The sequence below is a fragment of the Microtus oregoni genome, unplaced genomic scaffold (genome assembly GCF_018167655.1).
Source record: "Microtus oregoni isolate MIOR12 unplaced genomic scaffold, Mior012 000002F_ref0000024, whole genome shotgun sequence".
In the NCBI taxonomy this organism is placed as follows: Eukaryota; Metazoa; Chordata; class Mammalia; order Rodentia; family Cricetidae; genus Microtus; species Microtus oregoni.
Window position 1 is genome coordinate 76,791,093 of NW_024543061.1, and position 19,442 is coordinate 76,810,534.

General features: G+C 42.8%; 1 protein-coding gene across 1 annotated transcript in view; it reads right to left on the minus strand.

Moving 5' to 3' along the window:
- Eps8 (epidermal growth factor receptor pathway substrate 8) overlaps positions 1 to 19,442 on the minus strand; it is a 98,382-nt gene that overhangs the window by 38,893 nt on the left and 40,047 nt on the right. The window contains 9 exon segments of the mRNA XM_041632983.1: positions 1,509 to 1,583; positions 1,947 to 2,035; positions 5,088 to 5,214; positions 6,947 to 7,020; positions 11,486 to 11,622; positions 12,172 to 12,254; positions 15,079 to 15,228; positions 15,336 to 15,497; positions 16,637 to 16,704. Coding sequence (XP_041488917.1) covers positions 1,509 to 1,583; positions 1,947 to 2,035; positions 5,088 to 5,214; positions 6,947 to 7,020; positions 11,486 to 11,622; positions 12,172 to 12,254; positions 15,079 to 15,228; positions 15,336 to 15,497; positions 16,637 to 16,704 — 965 coding nt within the window.

Genomic DNA, 19,442 nt, shown 5'->3' on the forward strand with positions numbered 1-19,442 from the left:
GTGTCGATTTCTTCTCATTTGGATGGGTTTTATTGTTTCTGTTGCTTTTACTTTTTGAGGTAGGGTCTTAATGTTTAGCCAAGGCTGACTCTCAACTCACTGTATAGCCTAGGCTGCCCTTGACCTCCTGATTTCATGCCTCTGGAGTTTGGAATTGCCAACTTCCAGAACCAAACTCAACTTGTTCTAATATTTTTAGGAGGGGGGCAGTTTGAGACAGGGTTTCTCTACGTAGCTCTAGAGCTTGTCTTGAAACTCACTCAGTAGACTAGGTTGGCTTTGAACTCACAGAGATCCACCTGCCTCTGCCTCTCTAAGTGCTGGGATTAAAGGCATTCTAATTTTTTTTAAAGAGTTGTTCAATAATATTAATTCAACAATAACTAGGTTGCCAGAAATTCAATACTGGACAATCTATGGACGCATCCAGCAAAGATTAAGGTTGTCTGGACAACAGCCATTGGCCCTTCCCCCATCTGTTAGCAGTCACTCCTAAGCCCATGCTGACAATGTAAAAGTAGACTCAGGGCTTTCCTAGTCAGTCCTGGGAAGGCAGTATGACTTTCATGCCTTTGCTTTTTGGTTTTTCTCTTTTTCTAAAATCTTTTATAAGATGTAGGAGAAATACTAAATTTTCTCTGTTTTTGATTAACATTAAAGAATCCAATGAAACAAACTTTCATATGTTCTAAATCAATATGGGGAAGTGTATATTTTGTATGGCTATATCTTTACTCTTTAGGGGAAAAAAATCACACATATGATAGAGCAATCACATGTTGAGAACGACTTTCATGCTGCTTTGGCATTCTACTGAAAGAAAAAAAGCCAGGCTGGAGAAGTGGCTGAGTTAGCAGCATGTATGGTGCCTCTGGAGACCTAAGTGAGGGGCTCACGGCTGCTTATAACTCCAGCTCCGGGGATCTGACACCCTCTTCTTTCTTCTTAGGATACCACATACACCACACACACAGATCTCACACACACCACACACCACACACACACACACCACACTACATACCAAACCACACACACACCACATACCACACACACCTACACCCCCACACCACATACAACACACCACCCACACACCACCCACACAACACCCACACATACACACCACACACATGTAAAAACAAATCCTTCGACGTCATTTATTCCTTGGTTAGAATGAGCCCTTACAGCCACTATACATGTTTCTTCCTTGCCTTGTAAAATCTAGTACTTTTATGTATGAATTCCTGAGCATGAGTCCATCCAATCTTCCCAGGTGTTCTGGAGAACAAGGTGTTTATAACAATTCTAAGTTGCAATAAACTGCTATTATTATGTCCACATGTGTGTGCTACATCCCCAGCCATAAGTGAGGTACATGTCCTTTTACACTCTCAAACTTTGCGGTCTAGAGTTCACACGGTAAGAAAAATAGGACCCGTGTGGGGTAACTCAGACCCTTGGTTGGAAGTCATGCTAAGAAGAGTCGCTTTGCTTAATTGATAAATGCTCACCATGTTTAGCGGAGTAAACAGGAAGTGAACCAGATCTGAAGCACTCGGGTTCTGGATATGGGACTTCAGCTTGGCCTGCGACATCAGAAAACAAATGCATTACCACAGTGCAATACCCCAAGGATGGACACTCACACAGAAGTCCAAGGCAGCCCCGGTGGATCCCTTCCTAACCCTTCTGCTCAGAGGGCTCCAGCAGCGTGGATAGAACCAGAGGAACACTCAGCTAAGAAGCACGGGCATCGCTCCTCAGCTCAGCGTGCCTCTGCGACCCGCATGCCTTGCAATCAGGTGTTATAATTAAAGGGCAATCAAAGCACACACCCACAATCCACAGGGACAACTGTGTCTCTTTATTTAATTTTCAAGAGCATTCTGGCTAGTCTTTGATCTTTTCCATCTGTTTCTTCTAATTATATATAAATAAAGTCCACCTACCAGAAGGTTGAATCCATGTTTAAACTTCTGGAAACAGTCAACAAATTCATCAGGAGGTGGGGGTTTTGCCCTCAGCGTCAAAACACCCTCTGAGGGAATAAAAAAACAGCAGAGGGCAGATGAGTACAGATGCACAATAAAGTTTATTAAATAAAAAATAAAATCTACATTTGTATCCACAGCTGGAAGAGTGGGCCAGACGTGAACCTTTATTCTACAACATCTCTTATTTCAATAAATTAAGTGCTTAAGTTTGAATGGATTCCTCTACCCTCAGGCACTCCCAATGACTCAATTCCATAAATATGACTTGAAGCCTTCCTATGTTCCAAGAACTCATGTCACCATTATAAGGCCTATAAAATTGAGTAAGAGACAAGCCCTGCTTGCAGAGGAAATGAATCAGAAGAAGAGTAACAGGGGTAGCGACCGAGTGAGAGGGCAGGCGACCATACTGGCTGGGAAACAGGGAACAGGAATACTGCAAAATTCCTTCCAGGAACTTTTTTTTTTTTGGTTTTTCGAGACAGGGTTTCTCTCTGTCTTTGGAGCCTGTCCTGGAACTAGCTCTTGTAGATCAGGCTGGCCTCGAACTCACAGAGATTCACCTGCCTCTGCCTCCCGAGTGCTGGGATTAAAGGCATGTGCCACCACCACCGCTGGGTCCTTTCAGTAACTTTTAAGATGGGATTTGAAAAGGTCTGCCCACCTCCCTCCACTCCCACCCCTGCCCCCAGAGTAGTCTGTGGAAATAACATGATACGGTTAAAACAGTACATGGAGTAAAAAAGAAATTGCATATGTGCAAAACAAGAGATGTGAATTCAGAGAAACGTGAAAACAGAGAAGCAGTTTAGATTGAATGTCCAGGTAAGAAGTGACATTTGAATCAACAGTCCACAGAACTACGTGTGCTTCGGAACGGAAGAGAGACGACTACAACTTGGAATTCTAAGAAGGGTATCCTATTGACTGTGGCGCACCTGTAACCCTACTACTTGAGAAGTGGAGCCAGAAGAACCAGGAATTCAAGGTCATCCTTAATTGCTGCAACTTTGAGGCTAGCTTCAGAAAACCCTGTCTCGGACAGAGACTGATTCTCCTGACAGGACAGAACACTAGAGGGCTAAAAACTGCTTTCAAGTTGGGTCAAAACGGATGACAGTTTCAACTGGATGCTAATGAAGAGAATAAAAAAAAACGGATATAGAGGAAATTGCTGCACAATATTCCTGTACATTGTGTAAAATGTATTGCTGTGATTGGTGTAATAAAAAGCTGAATGGCTTATAGCTAGGCAGGGGTTATAGGCGGGACAGCTGGACAGAGAGCACTCTGGGAAGAAAAAAGGCAGAGTTGCCAACCAGACGAGGAGGAAGCAGGATGGGGAGCACGGAGAGATGAGGTAATGCACCACGTGCCAGATGTAGATTTAAAAATATGGATTAATTTAAGCTAAGATTGAGTATTCATTATTAATCATGTCTCCATGTCATTGTTTGTGAGCTGGCAGGCTGAAAGTTCGTGTGCAGAAAATCAAAGCAGCGATCTGCTAGAGATAGAAGATGTGGAGTCTGTGGTTGTGAACTTGGGTGTCCTGGGGGACAGCACAAGAAAGCAGAAGAGGATCGAGGCGCCATGCAGCACCCTTGATTTGAGACTGCGTGGAGAGGAATGTCCACGTGCCCACATCCAGGACAACACTAAAGGCTGCACCTTCCTAGTGTACAGATATTACCTACAGAAGGACCTGAAGTCAGCAGTCAAGCGAGACCTGCTCCAGCTCCCTTTACATGTCCAGTTTGTGCCATTGCCCGAGGAGGTCGCTACCCTTAGAGTTAGACTTTGATACATTCCAAGCCAGTTTGTTTTCATTTGGTATTATTATTATTATTTAAGACAAGGTCTTACTCTATATCCAGGTTGTTCTAGAACTAAGCATAATCCTCCTGCATCAGTTTCCTGAGTGCTAGGAGTCCAGGCCCAGTTTTTTAAGACATTTCAAACATGGGCTCTTCAACAGCTTCTATGCAGTTGTGAATATAAATGAACTGTTGGGGGGCTTTGTGATAACAGCTTTGAATCCGTGGATATTTTAAAATACTCTGATGAGAAAAATCAATTTTAACGTGAAAAAAGTTCCATGTTTAAAATGAAAGACCTCTAAATAAAGGAACAGTGTTTGGAGCAGAAACCAACTTAAAGACTGGTGAAAACTACAGATTGGTAGTTACCATGTGAATGCAGACTCTACAGACGGGTGGCTAGCATGTGATCTGAGTCTACAGACGGGTAGTTATCATGTGATCTGAGTCTACAGATGGGTAGTTACCATGTGATCTGAGTCTACAGATGGGTAGTTACCATGTGAATGCAGACTCTACAGACGGGTGGCTAGCATGTGATCTGAGTCTACAGACGGGTAGTTACCATGTGATCTGAGTCTACAGATGGGTCGTTACGATGTGAATGCAGACTCTACAGACGGGTGGCTAGCATGTGATCTCAGAGTCACTGTGACTGAGAGGCGCGGCCAGCTTGAAACCAGCATGAGTTCTTCCCTGTCCACTTGAACCTCTGGTGGTGCCCAAAGCTCAGGGCCTAGATCTAAGATCAGGACAATGTAGCTCTTTACTAGAACCCAGGCTCCTCCAGTCCTGCAGTTCTGATAGCCGCAGAGTAAGGAAGCCCCGCTCACCACAGGTGTGGTAGCCAGAGAGTAAGAAAGACCCGTTCACCCATGGGTCTGACAGCCTTTGATTGAGGAAACCCTGCTCACCTGTGGGTTTGATAGCCCTAGAGTAAAGAAGGCACACACACACACACACACACACACACACACACACACACACACACTGGTCTAATAGCCCTAGAGTAAGGAAGCCCTACCGGCTCATGGGTCTGGTAGCCTTAGGAGGTCCCTGCTTACTCGTGGGTCAATAGCCCTAGAGTAAGGAAGCCCCACTTACCCATGGGTCAGTCAGGTACCCCAAGACTGAGGATGGCATACTCATTCCCCTGTGTGTCTGATACTCCTAGAGTAGGGAAGGTCCACTCCCCGGTTGGTCTGATAACCCTAAACTAATGAAGCCACACTCCCCCGTGGGTCTGATACCCCCAGAGTAAAGAAGGCCCACTCACCTCCAGGTCCTTTCTTTTTACTTTTTTTGCTTTTCTTCCTTTTAGCAAGCTCAGAAAAAGCTTCAGCTGCTTTTTGGAGTTTTGTGATAAAAAACTCAATGTCATCCAAAATATGGTTTAAGATTTGCTGCAATTAGAAATAACAGAACAAGATATAAAACAAAGAAAAAACTAATTTTGTTCTAGCTGCATGATGCTAGTTAGTAAAGGAGAGAAAATAAATGGGGAAAGAAAATAACCACCCTTACCAAGTCAATCATTAATTCTAAGAATATATATATATATATATATATATATATATATATATATATATACACACACACACACACACATATATATATACCTGATATACATATAGTCTCACCTCTATACCTTTCTTTAAGCATACTTTTGATGCCTTTTTTTAATGCTATTAGGGAAGCATTCACACCATGCAATCAGATTATTAATTACTTTAAATTACTCTAATTTCCTCGCTGTGTTCCCCACACAAAGCAGGGGGTGGGATTCAGAGAAACTGTCTGTGAGGAGATCCCAGGGTATTTTTGTTTTGCAAATAACTGCCCCATAAAGGCTCTGGTGAAGTTATTTTGAACCTATTACAGCACGCTGAGAGAACCTACAAACACAGCCCATATACAACAGAAGGCATGGATACGACTTTAAGATGACTGCTCTCCAGGGCAGAATTAACAAACAAATGCACTGAGACCATTCCAATTATTTTTTTATATGTCAGTTTTCTCTAGGAGTCTTCACGTTAAAAGACTAGAAACTAGGGTTTAATAAACATTTAAGTAAAATACTGTGTGATATAAAAATTAAATTCTAGGGCTGGCTAGAAAGATAGACGGCTCAGCGGTAGAGCACATTCTGTACTTGCAGAAGACCAGAGATCAGTTCCCAGCATCCACATTGGGCAGCTCACAATCACCAGTGACTCCAGCTCCAGGTGATCTCATGTTCTCTTCTAACTTGTGCAGGCACCTGCACACACGTGCAAACACACACACACCTGACCTCTGCAGGTACCTGCGTACACGTGCAAACATACACGCCTGACCTATTCAGGCGCCTGCACACACATGAAAGTTTATACACGTAGTTAAGAATGAAAATCTTGCCGGGTGGTGGTGCCACATGCCTTTAATCCCAGCACCCAGGAGGCAGAGACAGCAGGATCTTTGTGAGTTTGACGCTAGTCTGGTCTACAAAAGCTAGTTCCAGGAAAGGCACCAAAGCCATACAGAGAAACCCTGTCCCAAAAAATCAAAATAATAATAATAAAATAATAAAAAAATCTTTCAAAAATTAAATTCTGAATGTCAGATTATAGCCACACTGCAAGTTAATTGCTATGAAGAAATGAATTAAATTCAGCATTATTCTTTATAAAACATTAATATTTGCATGCTTATACACACAGGCTACCACCCATCAGATGTTTGTCAACTCTAGAGAGCTGAACGACAGTCTTCATGCTGGCAATGCAAGCACTTTAGCCACTCGGTCATCTCCCCAGCCTTAAATATCTTAATAAATGGAAAGAATAAATGTCAAAAGGACACCTCAACTATGAAAAAAGGAAAGCCATGCCATTCCCAAACCTTGCTACTTCAGGTTCATTTCATTTGTTAAGGGGTTAAGTCACTAGTATTCTACAGGAGACCAACTCACGTTAAATATCAGGAGGGAAGGAAAAGCAGTTAAGGGAAAATTCAAAGGACACAACTATTGCCAGGAAGAGAAAACACAATTTCTGCAAGCCAGTTTTGTTAAATCCTTCTCATCTCAGTGTCTGGGTTCCCCTCTTTACCAAACAGAAGCGCTGATGAACTAAACCCCGTGGCCTCACTCACCACATCCCTGTCAATCCGGGCTGCCACCATCTCAGGAGTCTCCTCCTGCTCGTGATACTGCCGGGGCCTCTCAACTGAAAAGAAAGGGGAATTGTAAGACTTCACATGTTTGGTGAAACACTGCCAATATAGAAAGGAACTTGTGAAAACAATGAGAAAAGAATTCCAGGTGCTGGGGTAGGGGGAGGTTCTCTGGAATAAAGAAGTCAAAACCTTACTCGAGGTCCATTGCTACACCCTTGCTACAGTTACCAGGAGTCTGGGGAAAGCTAGGAATTGCCTGCCCACCAATATGAGACTCATTCAGCTGTTATGCCCCCTCCTTCCACCTCTTCCCCTTTCAGCTCTCAACAAAGCCAACCCTGACTCAGCACTCCAATTTCTACAGAAGAAACAAATCAGCATTTAAGCATCTCTTGTGAAATATGGTGAAATAAGTTCCAATGCAACAGGGCTGCGAGCTTCATGTGTGTGGTGTGGTGTGTGTGCGCTTGAGGACACGTGTGGTATGTGGTATGTATGTGTGTCTACATGCATGAAGATGCTTGGAGGGGGGGTGCCTGTGCACATGTGTGTGCAAGCATGCAAACGCCGAAGGTCAAGCTTGAGTATCAACCTCTATCTCGCTCTCACTGAAACTGGAAGTGGCCATTTCCTGGGGCAGGCTTGGCTGCCTAGCAAGCCTTAGGGATCTCGTCTTCCAAGCTGAGATTACAGACACACGCTATTACACCTGGCTTTTCCCACTGAGTACTGGGGATGCAGTTCAGTTCATCCTGCCAGTGTGGTGAGCACTATCCCAAACAAACCATCTTCGTGGCCTGGGCTGCTAGTTCCTCTACATCCCAACCTTGTGACTACAGGAAAGGTTCTTCAGTTCTGAGAATACAGGGATTTCTCAATTCTTGTAATTAAGTATAAAATTCACAACATTTGGTTCACTGATCTTAAATGATATACCTTCAGGAATTTCTAGAATCGAGGCTACATTTCTCAAAAGCATTTTGAATGTTAAGGCAGCTCAGATGCGCTGTTTAACCACAGATCTTCCTGACAGACTCCTTCCTGAGGTGAGTCAGTTGGCACTATGGTAACTGTCAACACAAGTATTTCAGAGAACATTAAATTCAAAGGCATATGGCTGGGACAGGAGCAATAGATCACAGGAGTGGAGATAAGGCTCCCGATGCATCACCATGACTCACGAGGCTTAATGCAGAGAACTGGCAAAAGATACTGAGAACCCAGAATCTCAATGCCTCCTCTATGCTAGCACTGCTCAGACAGGGAGCAGGTGCAAAGAGAAAAAGGAATCCGAATTCTTATATATAATTATTCAAGCTCCTCAGTCTGTGTGCAGCAAAGCTTGCCAGTTAATTGCTATTTTACACAGGGCTGAGGCTTGCTTGGTACAGTGTATCACAGAAGGCAGGAACTGAACTTGAAACAACCATTAGGAAATCCAAAGAGGGTCAAAAGTGTATGAGTGCTTGCTTGCAATCCCACCACTCTGGAAGCTAAGGCAGGGAGATAATGAGTTTAAGGCTAGCCTGAGCTACATAGTGACACCCTGTAGTGGTATATTATTTGTTATTTAATAAACAAAAAATAAAACATAAATTAAATAAAATTAAATATATTTAATAAATCTTTGCAATTTTAACACATGACAATGCCAGGAACATTTTACTCAAAATCTAAGAGGAGCTCAAAAACACCTGGGTATAAATTCTTTTATTGTAATATTATATTAAGTGTTATATCCATTTCTACAACTCTGTTCAGGATGTCTTTAAGATGTCTTCTGTTTATGTCAAGACAATTTTGACACCTTTCTCTTTCACACACACAACAACAACAACAACAACAGAACAACTATGCAGACCCTTTCCACCAAAACAACACTGGCAAAACCCACCTTAAGTCCACAACAAGCACAGGTCATTATAAACCCTAGTCTTTGAAAAACCAGTTCAAATGCAAAGAGACTTAGTAGGAAGCTAAAGCAGAAGTTGTTGATGTGCTTGGCCAATGATGCCTGGGTTCCTATGTAGTCACAGGACGACAGCATCGCTTGCCTTTGGAGTCACAGAAACCTAGGAGTCATTATGCCCACTTTACAGACACGGCTGAAGTGGGAAACGAGGATCTCCCGTGGTCATATGGATAGAGAGATGCAGGTCTCGTTTCAGGTCTCGATTTTTGACCCACACCATCCAAAGTCCACCTTCTATTAAAGCCACTCCATCACCAAGGCCAGCTGGACTGGGACTGATGGAGCAAGTGATCAAACTGGACTCTCTGAACGTGGCTGACAATGAGGGCTGACTGAGAAGCCAAGGACAATGGCACTGAGTTTTGATTCTATTGCATTGGACTGGCCTTGTGGGAGCCTAGTCTGTTTGGATGCTCACCTTCCTAGACCTGGATGGAGGGGGGAGGACCTTGGACTTCCCACAGGGCAGGGAACCCTGACTGCTCTTAGGACTGGAGAGGGAGGGGAAGAGGGAATGGAGGGAGTAGGAGGAGTGGGAGGAAAATGGGAGGAGGGGGGAGGTGGAAATTTTAATAAATAAATAAAGAGTAATTTCCAAAATAAATAAATAATAAAAATAAAGCGACTGCACACTTCAGTCCTAAGACACAGAGAAACCAAGCTGGAGGTTTCCTCCCTACCTGTCACATGAAGAGAAGGAAGCCATGCAGGCTGCTGAGGGAGAGATGTCAGCAATAGCAGTACGAACTAGAATGTCCATTCAGGCACAATGTGCCATTTACGGCAATAGTGGCATGTAAATGACAGGGGCCACCAACCACTTTAGGGAACTCATGCCTGCTTCTATAAATCTGGTCAAGAGCCCATAGCTGGGGAGGTCATAGCCCTGGTGTAGAACATACTACCATTGTTTTGCTAAATGGCTGTATTATCAAACTGCTTTCTAAATATCCTTGTTTATACTCACAGATTAGTGGTATACTAAGCTTTCATTAGAGAAGTTTCCCCTGCAGCACGTGGTGGCTCATGCAGAAATGCAAAGCTGGCCAAAGTACCAAGAATAAGTGGTGGTGGGAAAGCTTGGCTCTAAATGGAATCAGTTCCTCCACATCTCAGGAAACATTATTACAGGGGTAGGAAGAACACGTGAGACGGAGGATGGAAAGATGGGTAGCGAAAAGATACCTTCTGGACATAACATAGCTGACCTACTCGTGAGCTCACAGCGGCTGTGGTTATAAACGCACAAAAACTCTATCAAATAAAAAATAGTGAAAATGTTCACAGTCTAATGTAACTCATCTTGGCAAATGGCTTATGTGGCTGACTAGCAACTAATCAACTAAATTATACTTGGTAAGATAACAGATAAATAATTTAAGAAATACCACTGGAGAAATGGAGAGACAGTTCAGTGGGTTGAGCATTTGCCACAGGAGTGTGAGGACAGTTAAAAGTCCCAACACTTACATCAATTCAGGGCTGTTGTTGGGTTCACAGGAAACAGAAACAGAGGATCCCTGAAGCAGGTTTGTTATCTACACTGGCTGAAATGGTGGGCACTGGGTCTAAGTGAGGGACCTTACCTCAATATGTCAGGAGGAGAATAGAGGAAGATAGCCAATGTTGACCTCTACCAGCACACACGTGTCCACACACGCAACATGCATATACAAATGCACACAGACTACACACACACACACACACACACACACACACACGTCCCTCTGGGCATAAGGCAAATCATCCAGTTGGACTTGCTAGGTCACTCCTGGACATTATGAAAATGAACCAACCATATATAGAGTCATTAAGGATTCCAGACTCTGGGAGAGTATTATGACATTAAGAAGTTACATTTGGGTGAGTGAGATGGCTCAGCAGTAAACATGCTCACTACCAAGTCTCACATCCCGAGTTCAGTCTCCAGGACCCACGCAGTGGAAGGAAAGAAACCGAGGCCACACGTTGTCCTCTGTCCTCTACACACCTGGTGACAAGCTTGCACTCACACACAAATACTCAATAAATATATATTTTTAAGTTTTACTTAGTGGCAGGCTTAACTGCTTTTGCAAGCACTGTCAACGATAATAAAATGGCAAAGCCGTAGGGCCCCTATGACAAGGTTAGCCAAGGCCAGATCCTTTTTCCCTGCCACTACCCTTATTGACGCCCTTTCTATGAACACATAAGAACTGTCCAAAGAATAGAAAGATTTTGCAGCAAAATATTTTGGAAAAGCAAAACCCCAATGGGCTTCTCTTTGGTATATGTTCTATTGCCATGTGTGTCACTATGAGTCGGGTCAAGTTTCCTCTTTTGGTATTAAAGAAATAACTGTAATCCTAAGAGTATCTATTTCATTGACTGGCATGAATTCTCAGGGACAGCCTTAACAGCAGTCAAGACTTAACTTTCTAGTATCCAAGATTTAACTCCTTAAAACTAACTATAACCCGCAAATGCACATGAGAATTTTAACCAATGAACGGCATCATGAGCCAACGTGGATCCTTAGTAGGGTCTGCATAGGTACTTACAGTCCCCCTGGTCAGCGGCCCACGCAGACCAAGCTGCCACTCGGCTTCTAACGTCCACCTGAGTGACAGTCCCTGGCGGTGCAGGGGCAGGAGCTCTGGGAGGAGGGGGGATGCCGGGCTCTGCTTTGGCAATCATCCTAAGAATGAAAAACAAATTGGGCTTTTACAATCCCCATTTCTGCAACAGCCATTCTCTCAGTTAGTGAGATTTGCCCTTCAACCCCGGGAGTCACGGTCAAGGAAATAAGGATTCCCGACTAGCCCTACTGTGTCTGCCTATAGATTCCCGAGACACAGAAATACAGAGAAATTAAAATTCCCTGGGAAAGCACACTGAATTTTTCTCTGGGTCACATGAGATTTGAAAAGCCAATGGACTCATGGTTTATACATGGGGCGGCCTTGGGTCATCTCTTAAAACACCATACATCTGTTTTAACTGTCCGGGATATCTACACGTGGGTGTGAGAAGCTCTGTGGGAGACAGCTGATAGATACACGGAGAAACAGGAAGGGACACACACAGACCGAGAAGCCAGCGAGAGCAAATGAATCGAGACTAAAGGTTACAGTTTGGAAAACAGAATAATTCACCTCGATTGAACATAATTTCTGTAAAGCTTCAGGAGAAAAAAAGTAGACACGCCATCAAATTCCTGCTCACCAATTTTTTTTAATGCTCTCACCTCAGGACCTCCGGCCGCCTCTTCTGCTTCCCGCCCTTACCGTCGCTGATAGCACTCTCGATGTCCTCACTGATGAGGTTCGCCTGTGAGGAGAGATGGGTTAGATGGAAGGCCACAGGCTTGTCTGGGTTTTGACAGGAAGATAGGAACAGAAAAAAGTTACTTAGATTCACAGTGTAAAGCAAATAAAAAGACTTTTTAAAAAAACATATGCCTTAAAAATATGACTCTGGTTTTTAGTGGTGAATGTTATAATAAGAAAATCAAATACTCATCTTTAGGGTTAATCTAGGTCCAGATTCCACTTACAGATTCCTGCCCAAGAGCCCAATATAAAAAGGCAAATGCACGAAAGACACAGGTGAGTGTCTCTACTCAGAAAGAAAGGGGGCAAGTAAAGACAGACATGGCTGGTGTGTCCTTTTCTCCTCCCTCCTCTGGGGCAGCTGTAACTCACCAAAACAATCACCAGGCCCAACGTGGACACTCTGAGCGTAAGGTAAATCTACTCATATGGCTTGTGTCTGTCTGCAGTGTCCCTGGAGACCTACATGCCGAAGGCCTCGTTACCAGCCTTCTATTGGGAGGTGGTGGAAGAGAAGTCATTGGGACGTGCTCTTAAAGAGGACATTGGGATTGCAGGATACTTCCTGTCTCTCTCTTTTCACTTCCTGTTCTCCATGAAGTGAAAAGCAATTCTACCACACACTTTCTGCTGTCATGGACTTTTCCACAGCAGGCCCAAAGGCAATGTACCAAATATCCATGAGCTGCAGCTCCGGAAGCCACAAGGGAAACAGACCTCTCCCCTCTATAAGGTTTCCAGCTTGTGTGCTTTGCCACAGAGATGGACAGCTCACATAGCTCTCCATCAACAGGTGGAGTCTCAGCTGTAGATAACATCCATTTAAATGACCACTTCATTTTTCTTTTTGTTTCACGAGCTTTCCAACAAGACCAGTGATTAGATTTTCTTGGGAACCCAAGTTAGGTTTGTAGCTAAGGGGTTAATTTTGCTTGGTTAAGGAATTTATTTGTAGCCAGTAATTATCACGGTATATGAGGTTGTTGCTCATGTATTCATCTTCTATTTTGGTGCTTGCTCGCTCTGTGTAATTATGCTTATTTTTCTCAGATATATGAGTCACATATTCTTCAGCAGTAAGCACTGATGAGGAGAAAAAAATTGGAACTGATGGGAACCTTCAAGATCATCTGGTCCATTTGAGAGAGGTGGGGAGGAGGATGTGTGTGGGGGGGTGCGTTTGCACAGTGGTCCACATAGGGAAGTCAGAGGACAACCTCAGGTGATGTCCCTCATCTTATACCATGCTCCAGGGAACAGCCACCCAGCTATAAAGCAAGCCATGGAGTAAGAGTGAAAGAAAGACATACAGAAGCAAGAAAAAGAAAAAGTACGGAGGCAAAAGGTAGCTGGGATAATTTAAGTTAAGGAAACTTGGCTAGAAACAAGCCAAGCTATGACCAGGCATTCATAAATAAGAATAAGACTCCATGTGTGATTATTTAAAAGCTGGGTGGCAGCCCCCAAAAGAGTCAAAGAGGCCAAAGAGTAAAAGACCAACAACACCTACATGACAGATGCCAGTCCTTCTGGAACCCTAAACCTCAATAAACCCTTTCTTCTCTTATGTTGATTTTGATCAGTGTTTTATCAAGTGACAAAAGAAAAACTAAGGAGCCCCTCAACCAAAGTAATTTCTCTTTAAGAGAAACCAACTCATAAAATAACAATAACCAATGTGGAAGATAAGTTCTAAGGCTTAATAAAGCATCACAAATTATAATCATCTGGAAATTACAGCATGTACTAAATATAAATTTGGAGGGCTCTAGCCTATTATTGGTAACTGTGTTCTAGAAAACACTAAATATAAATTTGGGGGGCTCCAGCCTATTATTGGTAACTATGTTCTAGAAAACACTAAATATAAATTTGGGGGGCTCTAGCCTATTATTGGTAACTGTGTTCTAGAAAACACTAAATATAAATTTGGGGGGCTCCAGCCTATTATTGGTAACTGTGCTCAACTATTTCTCATTTCACTTAGGGATTACAAACCCGGAGAAATTTTTCAAGTCACATAATTAAATGGCAAATTTTACATCAATACCATGGGACAATCTAACTATTTCACTGAAAGAATACGAGCTCTGAGATTAGCGATGAACAAAATAGACTTGTAACATAAGTATTTACTGTCTGTCTGCCCAGCATGATTTTTAACAATTGAATTTTAATTATATGTGCAAGGTCCTATGAGAATTTAATACATCATTTATACTTTGTAAACAAAGATAAACAACACACATCTATGTTTGACAGTTTGAGATAGGGTCTCACTCTGTGGGCCAGGCTGGCCTCTGACTTTCTGTAATCCTCCTGCCTCACCCTCCTGAGTTGGAGAATTACAGGTAGAAACTATCATACCACACCTTGTGTTTTTAAAAAAAGCAATCAGATCTCCTCTTTTGTTTACTTGAGAAGAAACTTAAGGAAGACATTTAGTTACGAGTTTTCCTTATCACAGTCTCAGAATCTTAAACCCTAGCTCCTAATAGTTGTATAACCAAGAAGGGTCATTTGGCAGCTGCAGAGCATTGTGTAAGAGGGTTGTGGGATGAACTGGGACCTAAGAGATGCCCCAGAAGTTATGAGGCCTTGCTGTTCTTGCAGAGAGTAGGAACTGGGCACCTAGCACCCATTATCAGGCAGTTAACAAAGAGTTATAATCCCAGTTCCTAGGGATCTGACACCCTCTATCTACGAGGTACCTCTCTTGGTACCTGCACACACATGCACACACAGTCGCAAATGCACACACACACACACACAGTCGCACACACACACACACAAATAACGGGAAGGTTGAATCACTGTTTTACCTTAACCTCATCACACTGGAAGAGATGAAGATCCGGCTTGTTCTGAGTTGGTTCTTTGCACACCAAGGCAAGAATGGAATCATAGCTGCATGAATGCACCACAGCCTGGCAATGCTGGATTGTGTTTAGTGGGAAATTCTCCAATTCATTCTATAAAAAAAAGTAAACATTTCATAGTATCCAACTTCCACTCATCCGTGAACCTGTCGCGACTGACATTCCTGAGGGATAAAGCAGCATGAGCTTCGCACACTTGCCTTGGATTCTAAGTCAATCAGGCTCACAGCTCGGTCGTCCACTTGCAGAACCATATCTTGAGTCCACACTTTGCCCTTGGCATCAAGCAGCTTCAGCTTTCTTATCCCATCATCGACAGTTATCATAGCCTCTTTCCGGTCCAGCACGAAGGTGGTCAGGTGCTTATGGTCAGTAAAAGAAGAAAGAAAAGAAAAACTTTCGGCACACAAATAAACCGTTCTCTGTACATAGTTCCCCAAAGGAAGAATTGGCTTAATGGAAGTTAATTGTCAGCGCATCAAAGGACGAGCACAGCACACCACAACCTCAGTAACTCCACAGAGGATAGAGTTGAGTGGGCCTTGCTGCACACAGAACAGGGTGTCTTGTCTCGAAGACCTCTAAACCTGTTTCATGCTGGATCGCATGGAGGTACAATAGCATGGAATAAAAACAAGTCCTTAGCAGTAAAAACCCATAAACAGCATTCTTCTTAAACTAAGAATGCCCCCTACTCAGCCAGCTATTGAAATGCGGCACAATGGCAGCATTCCTGGTGGCAGTGACAGCCTAGACACCTACCCGTGGGCCACGCCAAGGTGCTGCTGTGTAACAGCTGCCAAGTCTGCCCTCTCCTGCAACCACTTTACCGAAACAAAGTGGTTGATTTAATTAAGCGTGCTCGAGATAAGCAGCAAACTGAAAACAGCAATTTAAAAACGATGCTGTGCTTACATATTTCAGCTATAAACTGGGGTCGTTTTGATTCCGATGAAAAGCAAATATCTTCAAAACTAAAATGAAGCTAGCGTTTAATAAGAGCTGATAATGGCAGTAGAGGAGACCAAATATAAAACTGAACTGCTTGGTGTACCACAGCTTAATTTCAAAGTGAAATGGAAGCCTTTCTCTTGTTTTAACTGGGCTGGTAAAGGCCAATGAGCAGCAGCTGTGATTTTAATGTATTTATTATGAAACTAGAACATACACTTTCTCAATAGCTTGACACGTAACATCTCAGTTTTTAAAAAATCTAAAGGAAAGATCCATATTTATCCCAGCACTCCGGAGGCAGAGACAGGCAGATCTCTGTGAGTTCAAAAGCCAGCCTGGTCTAGGTGAGTTCCAGGACAGGCTCCAAAGCTACAGTGAAACCCTTTTTCAAAAAACCAGAAATAGCAAACAAACAAAAACAAAAACAAAAAAAAAAATCTTAAAATACATTCTATTCAAATGAATCGAAACACAGTTCTGATTTCTCCCCCTGTATTTCTGCCCCTGTAGAGGCATCCTACATATTGGCAGGAGCAGCGTTTCTCACCTCCACCCGGTACTGGGACACATCTGACACGCTGCTGATGCTGTCTCGGGCATAGTTCTTCCTTTGCTCTGAAAGAGAAGTTTTGAAAAGCCATGATTGAGCTACCAGTAGGCTCAAGTTCGTAGCTGGAGTCACATGGCACCTCCGAAGCTAGTGTCTCTCACATATGAATATAGACACTGACAAGTCACCATTGTGCCGTATGCCTGAAAACACTCCTTATTCACAGCCAATCCCAAGGTCACGAGAAAGACTAACACCATGCGAGTGCCCTTAGACCCAAATTTAAACCATCAGAGTTAAAAAATTATAAATATCCTAGGTTTTAAACATTTTTTTTACCAATTATGTATATGCAGGTATGTTTGTGAGAATATATGCACATAAATGCATGAGCCCAAAGAGGACAAGAGGAAGGCATTGGATTCTTTGCAGCTGGAGTTACAGCCAGTTGTGAGCTGCTATCCAGTGTAGGTGCTGGGAACTGAACTCTGGCCCTCCACGAGAACGATACACAAGCTTGCCAGCAAAGTCGTTCCTCCGGCCCCCACATTATAAGTGTTCAAAGAGGAAAAAAAAGGCATTTAATATCCAGGTTTTATTAATCAGGAACCTACTGTTTATGAAAAAGATTTTTAAAAAGTATTTGTCAAATTTCCTCTGCGGATGCACCAAGGTCAAAATGCACCTGTGAATGCTGTTGTAGGTACTGACTGACATGAGGGAGGTGACACCGATGAGCACAGCAAGGACCATCTCCTTCCACACACCCAAACAGATTCAGTTCCAAGGACTGCCATGAACTAACAATCGTCACACATCAATAGGACACACAAATGAGAAACTGGGAATTACAGAGGCAAGCAGGCAGGGAGAATGAGGCAGCTAGGTAGACAGCTGTTGCAACAAACCACTCAGCAGGCAGAAGAGACCTTTCCTGTTGAAGATGCTGCAAAACCAAACATAAACCAAGTCCAGGCATTATCCGTATTTGGTGTTTGTTAGTTTCCAATCAAGTACTTTCTTTGGATATTCAGGGTCGCTTTATTTTCTTCTCAGGCAGAATGTTTGGATGGAAAGGAACCTAGTGGATGATCAGGGGACTCTGTGACCCAAGACCCAGCTTTGAGTTTGTCTGTACGTAAGAAAGTAGATTTAGGCAAAAATCTTAAGGGCCTGGGTCTCAGAGATTTACTATATATAAAATAGTTAAACAAGTTAACGGTAATATCCTTAAAGCCTGAAAACCTTTGGCATACTTAAGTATTTGTTCTAGGTTTTGTGATTGTGTGTGTGTGTGTGTGTGTGTAGATAAATGTCATATATATTGTCATACATAAAATATCTATATAAATATAGATAGACACTAGATATGTATAGTTTTCCTATCAGCCAGCATTTTTAACTATAAACATGTTTCTTTTCACTCTTAGATGTCTCTATACTAAAAAGGTTATAAAAATTGAAGAACAAGTAGAAAAATATAAAGTACATAGGCAGACCCAAAACATTCGAGTCCAATGTTTTAAAAACACGACAAATGAATGCTTTTCAAATACATGAAAGCCGTGATCTTTCCATCCAGGTTTACCCAGGAAAACCTCCGTGTCCCTCTTATCGCCTCTCATGTTCTATTCTGGTTTTGTTTTTGCAGCATTAAAGTCACTCAATAAAAGCACACACACCACAAAGTCCAACCGCGGCTACCTTTCTTTTTCTGTTTGGAGGATGATCTGAAGAAGTACGCTCCGTCTGTTCCTACCAAAACAATGTGGTCACAAGAAAGATCCGGTTCCACCTACCATTTTCCCAAGCATTTCAAAGCACACCTCTTCCCCTGTGATTAGACCTAACATCTGTAGCAAAGAGGTCCATCATTTTTCTATTAGCTGACGGTTAATGTGGGATATTAATACATGATCAATTGTTCGTGGGAAACCCTCTGCAACCCATGAAACACAGTGTATGACCCATGAAGATATCTGACAGGAGCACTTCTAGCAGGAACCACTACTTCAACATCACAGGTTCATCAGGTTCCTGCTCAACTCTCCAGCATAGCCCCAGAACACAACAGTGGTTGTCTCCTCTGATGTGACCTTCGGATAACAGAGGGAATGGCAGCGGTTGCCATGGTACCTGATGGCAAGATGATACAGTGGCTCCAGCATATTCAAATGCTTGACTGGGCCTTCCAGATAAAATGACTGGCAAATACAAGTAAAGGGTCAAAATACTGCATAGGCTTTTTATTATGAAGAAGTAAAAGTTCATTCCCCAGATCTCAGAACACACAGTATTTCAACCCCAGGAACACATAATTCATAGCAACAGAAATGATTGGTGGTGATGGCAACTGCTCCTTCCGACTGACTGCCAGAAGGTGAGCTGTCATTCCCAATATTCCTAGCTTGCTTTCTTTACCACGCTTCACAAGAAATAAGATACGTGTCATAGAAAAGTACTTTGGAAGGACCCTAAAAGAGTACTAATGTCCTAAAAATGACTTAGAAAGAAAAGAATTGTGGTGATATAATGTTAAGAGACAAAGTCCATTATTAACACTTTAACAGGCAATTTTGAAAGGACACACTTGAAAGTCAACTGTAGTGTCTCTTTGGATGAGAATCCCATACACCGATACGTTCAGTGGTAATAGCACTCTGGATCCTAAGGTGAAAACTTTCCAAGCCTCAGAACGAATGAAGGCACGGGAAATCACCACTTTCTCTAACAGTGGTTCTTGTCCTCGGCTGCCTATGACCAAGGGCTTTTAAAAAAACACCTGTGAGCCCACCCTAAAGAC